Source organism: Podarcis cretensis (genome assembly GCF_951804945.1).
Source record: "Podarcis cretensis genome assembly, chromosome: 8".
Classification (NCBI taxonomy): Eukaryota; Metazoa; Chordata; class Lepidosauria; order Squamata; family Lacertidae; genus Podarcis; species Podarcis cretensis.
In genome coordinates, this window is record NC_137177.1 from 69,133,516 (window position 1) to 69,141,821 (window position 8,306).

Sequence of the window (8,306 nt, forward strand, 5' to 3'; positions counted from 1 at the left end):
GAGGCCTGCCAAATCTCAGGGCCATGGGATGACCCATGAAAGTGCCCCGCCAGAAGATGTCAGTGATCAAAGTGTAGCATGTAGAATAGCAAATAATTAAGGTACATTGGGCCCAGGTAGTTCAGGGCTTGCTGAATAAACCTAAGAGCCGGGGGGGGGGGGGTTTGACTGCGTCTTGGGAGACCTTGAGATCAGTCAAGTTGCAAGTGCTAGTTTAACTGCATTGGCACACTCTGCCCTGAGCAGTGGTTTTCAACCAGTGTGCCGTGGCACCCTGGGGTGCCTTGAATGATGGTCAGGGGTGCCATGGACAACACTGGCCTCTGTCCCTCTTTCCTTCCCTCCCTCCTCTGATGGCCTCTCGTGTCTCTGCCTCCCAAAGGCTTACACAGCAGTTTGTTGCAGCAGCCCTGGCTACAAGCTCACCAGGCGAATGGTGCCTCTAGGAGGCACCTCCCTTTGGGCCAGTGGGTCTACTCTGAGTAGGGCTTACTTGGCCATGGACATACATGTGATGTTGGGGTGGGTGTGCTCTAACTCCTTGACCCTTGCTTTGGCAATGAAGCTGTCATAAGCATGTCCACCAGGGAACTGATAGTTACTTCAAGGGCTCAGTGGCCCAGGCTCACGACCCAAATTTGCATACAATCTGCAAATGCAGATGAGGGGGGGGGGAGCAAGGAAAGCAGCAGAAGATCTGGGGCCTGTTGCAAATAAGAGGCATGTTTAGCCTGGAAAAGAGGAGACCAAGAGTAGATACAATATCTATCTTCAATTAGCTAAATGACTGCCACCAACATTGTTTTCTCCTGCTCTGGAGGCTAGGACCTGAACCAATGGAATCAAGTGACAAGAAAGGAGATTCTAACTAAATATTAGGAAGAATGTTCTGACAGTACAAGGACCAAGCAGGCTTTCTTCCTGGCCAACAGATGAAAGATAATATAAGGAATGTCGTGAATATAATTGAATATTTGATGGCCAGCAATGAAAAGCAAGCGATATTAGTTTTTGTGGATGAAGAAAAGGCCTTTGATAATATATCTTGGAAATTTATGATTAAAAAAATTGGAATTAATGGGCATTGGACAATCATTTATAAATGGAATAAAAGCAATATATTCTGATCAAAAAGCAAAATTGATAGTAAATAATAACAGAAAATATTGAAATTACGAAAGGTACAAGAAAAGGGTGTCCACTATCACCATTATTATTCATATCGGTACTGGAAGTCTTTCTAAGGACTATAAGGAAAAATGAAAAAATAAAAGGAATTTCAGTTGGTTGGAAGGAATATAAAGTGAAAGCCTTTGCAGATGACTTGGTATTCCTTGGAGGTTTGTAAGCATAGTTTGGACGGCCACCTGTCATGAATGCTTTAGTTGAGATTCCTGCATTGCAGGAAATTGGACTAGGCTGAGCCAACTCTGCAGTTCCATGATTCTATCCAAACCCTTACAACTTGACACAAAGCACTGATTGTTGCAGCTGGTTGGGTAAAGATACAACATTTAATTCACCTCTGCGCCGAAACATGGATGGTCTGCACCCTTTCAGAGAGACTAAACAGAACTTCGTGGTAGCCACTGTGGAACACTGGCCTCAAGGGTGTGAAATGTGACAGGCCGCCGGCGAGCGCTATAGGCTGTACTAGGCGGCTTGACGTAGGAGACCATGTAGACGCTGTTCATCACTCCAGGCACGTTCTGGCCCCATTTTTTCACAATGTGCTTGAAAAGCCCATAGTTGGTAGGTGGTTCTGAAATGAGGACAAAGGCAAAAGTGGGCAGAGAAACTGTACTAGTTTCTACACACAGTCATCCGTTCCTCTGGATCTTCTGCACAGGCAAATCATCATCAGAATTCAAGGACCACATTACGGCCGGGCAAAAATGCTCAAGGAAGATGCAAAGCAAGGCAGGTGAGAGGGTATGGTCTGGGGAAAGCGGGGTGACTAAGGAGGAGGTGTGACCTGGAGAGAGTCATGAAGGCCAGGTAGAGAGGACCTTGGACCTGAGTTTCTCCACCGTTGCTCTAGGGCTGGAGGTACTTATTTGAAAGGTCCCCTGCACCCAGAGCAGCTTGCCTGCATGTTAAGATCAGTGACAGAGGCTCTTCTCATTTGCCTGCTACTCATGACAGACATTCAGGACAGGGCTATCTTTGCAGTAGCCCACAACTTTAGAATTCATACCAGGTGGCCTTAGAGACCCACCTGTTTTCATTGGCTTATCCTTCTTCTCTGTTTTGTTACTGAGCTTCCTGGGATGATGGCCTTGCAGAAAGTTTGCAGTTTATTTATTTCTGAGCTTAGCCCCTAGGTCTTAGGTTAGGTGAAGTGCTGGAAACAACTTTGATGTGATTTGTGCAACATTCCCCCCCCCATGTGATTTACTGATTTAGCAATTCAGAAACAAGACCTAGCCATTCAAAATTTGAAATTCAAACCCTCGACAGCTTGGGACAGGTTTACTTGAATTATCTCCTTACCCTATATCTGCCCACTCAACCACTTCCATCTGCGCAACTGGCACATTTACAAGTGTCACATAATGTCCGTTCTGCACTTGTAATGAATCAGTGCTTCAGTCTGGCAGCACCAACTCTTTGGAACTTCCAGACTGTTGATATTAAGCCCCTGATGCATACAGTGGTACCTTGGGTTACATACTCTTCAGGTTACAGACACTTCAGGTTACAGACTCTGCTAACCCAGAAATAGTACTTCGGGTTAAGAACTTTGCTTCAGGATGAGAACAGAAATCGTGCTCCTGTGGCGCGGCAGCAGCAGGAGGCTCCATTAACTAAAGTGGTGCTTCAGGTTAAGAACAGTTTCAGGTTAAAAACAGACCTCCGGAACGAATTAAGTACTCAACCCAAGGTACCACTGTATTATGCTCTAGGAGGCTTCATTTGGTCAGAATCAAGTATACACTTCCAGAGATAATGCTAAATGCATTACTTCTGGTAAATGAACCACCATAGATGCTAGAGGGCTGTGAACATTTGTGTCCTGGGCTTTTTAGCCTTGCCTACGCAGGTACCAATGAAACCAAAAGGATACATTGTTTACCAGATGTAAAATATATTGACATTATTTTCCGCTCTCCTACCCCACTAATGTAAACTGCTTCATGCTTTGGTTTGCTTTGCTTAAAGGTAAAGGTAAAGGTACCCCTGCCCGTACGGGCCAGTCTTGACAGACTCTGGGGTTGTGCGCCCATCTCACTTAAGAGGCCAGGGGCCAGCGCTGTCCGGAGACACTTCCGGGTCACGTGGCCAGCGTGACATCGCTGCTCTGGCGAGCCAGAGCCGCACACGGAAACGCCGTTTACCTTCCCGCTGGTAAGCGGTCCCTATTTATCTACTTGCACCCGGAGGTGCTTTCGAACTGCTAGGTTGGCAGGCGCTGGGACCGAGCAGCGGGAGCGCACCCCGCCGCAGGGATTCGAACCGCCGACCTTTCGATCGGCAAGTCCTAGGCGCTGAGGCTTTAACCTTTAGCGCCACCTGCGTCCTTTTGCTTTGCTTAAGCAGCATATAAATCTTTCCAAACAAAGTATCTAACCATTGAATTATCCGGGCAGAAACGCAAGTGAGGAGAGTATTGCAAGCATTGTGATGCATAGGGCAAAAATAAAAATAAAAATCTCTGTGTTTGGATGACTTTCTCAGCATTATGATGATGATGGAATAAACCAAAGGCCTTAATGAGAGGAAGGGATGGGCAATCCAAACAGCATGTAGAAGAGATGGGGAACCTGTAATTCTCGGAATGTTGCTAGACTACAGATGCCAACATCCCTGCCCATTGGTCATGCTGGCTGGGACTGTCGTCCAATGACATCTGGAGGGCTACAGGTTTGCTAGTTACAATATTCTTTTAATTCAGGGATGGGGAAGCTGTGTGAACATAGTTCAGATGTTGCTGAACTACAGCTCCCTTCATCTTTGACTATTGACCATGATCAGAGTTGGAGGCAATCAACATCTGGATTCTGTTCCTACAGTATTCACACAGGATCCCCATGGAATAAATACTTGGGATGTTAATGGGTCAATGGGATGTTAATAGGTTAACAGGACCATATAATAAATGATGGGTCGGTATGCATGATGAGAGCAACCTCCCCTATTGTCAACCTTCAAGGTTGCCTTGTCTCTTTTTCCTTTTCTTGAGATGCTACCACATACCAACAAGTGGGTAGTCTGTCTTCTCTGGGATCCAAGCCATTTTGTGTCTATTCCATTTGCGAAGTGGAGGCAGCAAAGGGTTGTAGCCGTGCCTATTATATTGATCGTCATATTGCGATACCAAGTGATGGTGTCTCGGTTCTTCGTGGTGGGTCAATATGTACTTCTTTGGCAGGCCCTAAAGTATAACACATGCTGAGCGTTAGCACAAGAATCCATGCTGCTTTTGGAGACGTGCAGCCCCAGACCTGGATCTGTCTTCCCACCCTCCCTATTACTTACATCCAGCTGCTTCATAATTCTTTTCATCACCGTTCGGTCTGGAATCTGAGCTGGGTAACGAACGTAATCTCGGTCGTAGCTGCTTTCGCCGGTTCCCTCATGGTCACGTATGAACTATGAAAATGCAGACAAGTGGCAGTCACTCTTTGGGAAGCAAGCATGGTTTATTCAAGCACCTTGGAGTCCTGGAGCAAAATTCAGACCCTCTCAGATTCCACAGCAGGGGTAAGGAACAAATGGGCCTCCATATCTTCTTGGACTAGCGTGGCGGCTAGCATGTGACTCTCTAGATGTAGTAAGAGTCCAAGCTCCATAAACCCCAGTCAGCAAAGAAATAGTGGAAGTTGTAGTTCATCAACTTCTGAAGTCTGTCTAATCCTGTGCTCCCCAACATCAGGTCTCCAGCTGTTTTGGACTACAATTCCCATCATCCCTGACCATTGGTCCTGCTAGCTAGGGATGATGGGAGTTGTAGTCCAAAAACAGCTGGAGACCCAAGGTTGGGAAACCCTGGTCTAATCCTTTCTTAAAGCCACCCATCTTCTGCGAGTGAATTCCATCATTTAGCTCTGAAGAAGTGCTTCCTATTGTCCTTGATCTCCGACATTCACAAATTCGCTGGGTGTCTCCAAGTTCTGGTATTGTGCATAATCTGATGCATAAACACCATGCAAATGTTTATACACCTCTATCATATTACCACCCCACGATATAAGCTGGAAAGCCCAATTTTCAGAACAACTCCCAACAGAAAGTCCAAAATAATCCAAGTAAAGTTATACACAAATTCTAGCAAAAACAAAATAACACAATCAGATAAAACTTGGCTTTCAAAATTACCAGAGATCCAAAATGACTAGCGTTTTCAAAAGGGTTTTCATGTGGTGCCAACAAGCCCTGGTTGCCCCTCTGGGAAGAGAACTGGCTCAGATCCAGGGGTCTCCATTGAGAAGACCCTGCCAGTAGTCACACCCACCTCACCTCTAACATAATGGTCCCCGAGAAATTTATACAGTCATGCAGGAAGTTGCTTTGGACTAATTCACCCCATTGGTCCATGTAGTTCAGAATTGTGTACTGTACATAATTATACAACCATCTGTAGACATCTGAAGGCAGCCCTTTATTGGGATGCTTTTAATTCATGTTGCTCTGCTGTGTTTTTGTATATTCTCCTGGAAGCCACCCAGAGTGGGCTGGGGCAATCGAGTCAGATAGGCAGAGTACACACTGACTGGAAGCATCTCTCTGTGGTTTCAGATGGGGGACATTCCCAGTTTTGCCTGGAGATGCTAGGAACTCCTCCTTCATGCCAAGCATCTGCTCTACCAACTCATCCTGAGTCAGACCATGGGTACATCTACCGCAGTATTGTCTACACTGACCAGCAGTGGCTTCCCAGGGTTTCAGAGAAAGTTATCTCCTAAGCCCTACCTGGAGAGACCAGTGATTGAACCTGGGACTTTCTGCCTGCGTCAAGCTGCAGTAATTGGTTGCTAAACCACACAGAGCTTAATAATGATAATGATGATGATGATGATGATGATGATAATAATAATATAATAATAATAATAATAATAATAATAATAATAATAATAATAATAATTTTATTTACACACTGCCCATCTGGCTGGGTTTCCCCAGCCACGCTGGGCAGCTTCCAACAAAATATTAAAATACAATAGTCTATTAAACATCAAAAGCTTCCCTAAACAGGGCTGCCTTCAGATGTCTTCTAAAAGTCTGGTAGTTGTTTTTTCCTTTGACATCTGAGGGGAGGGCGTTCCACTGGGCGGGTGCCACTACAAAGAAGACCCTCTGCCTGGTTCTCTGTAACTTGGCGTCTCGCAGTGAGGGAACCAAGAGAAGGCCCTCAGCATTGGACCTCAATGTCCGGGCAGAACGATGGGGGTGGAGACACTCCTTCAGGTATACTTCAGGTATTCTTTATAGGAATGCAAGCCCTTTGATCTGTTCCTAGAAATGGACCAGGAAATTAATGTGCCCCATCAATTTTATCCCATGTTATAGGTGTTGGGGTGGGGTGATGCTTCATTACCATCTTCTCCCTCCCCTCTCTACTGCAACCACCTGGGATTTAGTTCCCTTTCTTTCTTCCCTTCCCAAACCTACCTTTTTTCTTTCTTCCAGCCAGTTTCCAATAAGTACTTTAGTAGAATATTTGGGTTCTACCTTCCAGCTGGGAGTGTACCATTCCTGTGCATCTCTACACTGAGTAAACATGGTCCCGTTCACATGCTTTGGCAAAAAGTGAACTCGAAAGGTCCTAGACTTCCATCTCTGTATGTGCAGAGCAGGACATTTAACCTCTGATGTTCCTTGGTCTCGGGTTGCCTATTGTTGACCATCCCCATGGTAACACTCCAGGCAACAAGGGATTCTACCGTGGTGAAATCAATTCTACTATTCCACTGAAGGCAACAAAACACGTGTTTGTGAATGGACGCAGAATAAGGGGATAATGCTTGCTGCTTACCCCACCCAAAGATGAGGAATCCAAATCCAGAGGCATGATAGGCTGGGGCTGGTGGAATTGGAATCCATCAACATGCAGATTACCATTGCAATCTGACCACTGTGAAGATGTCTGGGTTTGGACAGAAAAGGGCACCATCCTATGCATGCCTGCTCAGAAACTACTCCCATTGGGTTAACCTGGAACTTAAAGGTAAAGGTAAAGGTACCCCTGCCCGTACGGGCCAGTCTTGACAGACTCTGGGGTTGTGCGCCCATCTCACTTAAGAGGCCAGGGGCCAGCGCTGTCCGGAGACACTTCCGGGTCACGTGGCCAGCGTGACATCGCTGCTCTGGCGAGCCAGAGCCGCACACGGAAACGCCGTTTACCTTCCCGCCGGTAAGCGGTCCCTATTTATCTACTTGCACCCGGAGGTGCTTTCGAACTGCTAGGTTGGCAGGCGCTGGGACCGAGCAGCGGGAGCGCACCCCGCCGCAGGGATTCGAACCGCCGACCTTTCGATCGGCAAGTCCTAGGCGCTGAGGCTTTAACCCACAGAGCCACCTGCGTCCCGAACCTGGAACTTACACTTAGCTAAATGTGTACAGCAGGCATGTCCAACTCCCAAGAGACTGCGATCTACACACAGTATTAAAAATCTGGCCGTGTTGTTGAGCTTTATTTAGGGAACCAGAGTCCCTCATTTTCCATTAGCATGCTCTACCTAGTGGCGGACAGCACTACCACAAATAGCACAATGTGCCAAAGCAAACCTATCTTGCCCTCTAGGGAAGCCCAGGCAGCTGCAGTGGTGGCTAGGCGCTCACTCTCCCCACCCCCTACCCAACTTAGGCTAGTAGTCCAACTGTAACTCTAACTACACTGTCTGATTTTGGCCTCCTTTATTTATGCATTTGTTACTTGCCAAGGTAGACTACTGCAAAGCATTTAGTGTGGGGCTACCTTTGAAGATGTCTCAGAAGCTTCGGTTGGTACAAAATGGGTTGTATCCAACTAAGTCCTGCTCAGAGTTTACCCATTGAAATGAAAAGATCTATGGTATGACAAATCTGCTAACTCCTGTGGGTCTGCTGTGAGTGGTGCTAACATCGGATACAATCTGATATGTCCACCTGGCTATTGTTTTGGACCAGGTGGTCAGAATGCAGGTACACCAACGCCTGTTAGAATTCATGCTCTGTGATTGCAGTCATGGGATTGTTGTCTTTCACGTGACGGTGTATGTTTTGACTCCACAGTGGGAAGTGACGGAGACAGGATGTTTGTGTTACTGTGTTCCGTGAAGTGGGACTATTGTCCTTTGTTTTCTCTCTCTTTGCTGTCTGATGCT

The 8,306-nt window shown here is 46.5% G+C and overlaps 1 protein-coding gene across 1 annotated transcript; it reads right to left on the reverse strand.

Moving 5' to 3' along the window:
• Window positions 1–1,495: 1,495 nt before the first annotated feature.
• On the reverse strand, window positions 1,496–6,848 carry CFAP107 (cilia and flagella associated protein 107). Its single transcript, XM_079987333.1, has 4 exons — window positions 6,613–6,848; window positions 4,480–4,593; window positions 4,198–4,375; window positions 1,496–1,762 (listed from the first exon to the last, which is right to left on the reverse strand). The coding sequence occupies exons 1-4, from the start codon at window positions 6,721–6,723 to the stop codon at window positions 1,566–1,568; spliced, it is 600 nt and encodes a 199-aa protein (XP_079843459.1). The 5' UTR covers window positions 6,724–6,848; the 3' UTR covers window positions 1,496–1,565.
• Window positions 6,849–8,306: the final 1,458 nt, after the last annotated feature.

Coding starts and splice junctions, on each gene's coding strand:
- CFAP107 (XM_079987333.1), bottom strand. CDS start 6,723: ATGTTTACTCAGTGTAGAGATGCACAGGAATGGTACACTCCCAGCTGG. Junction 4,376..4,479: donor GAATTATGAAGCAGCTGGAT/GTAAGTAATAGG, acceptor GTTATACTTTAG/GGCCTGCCAAAGAAGTACAT. Junction 1,763..4,197: donor GACAGACTACCCACTTGTTG/GTATGTGGTAGC, acceptor TCCTCATTTCAG/AACCACCTACCAACTATGGG.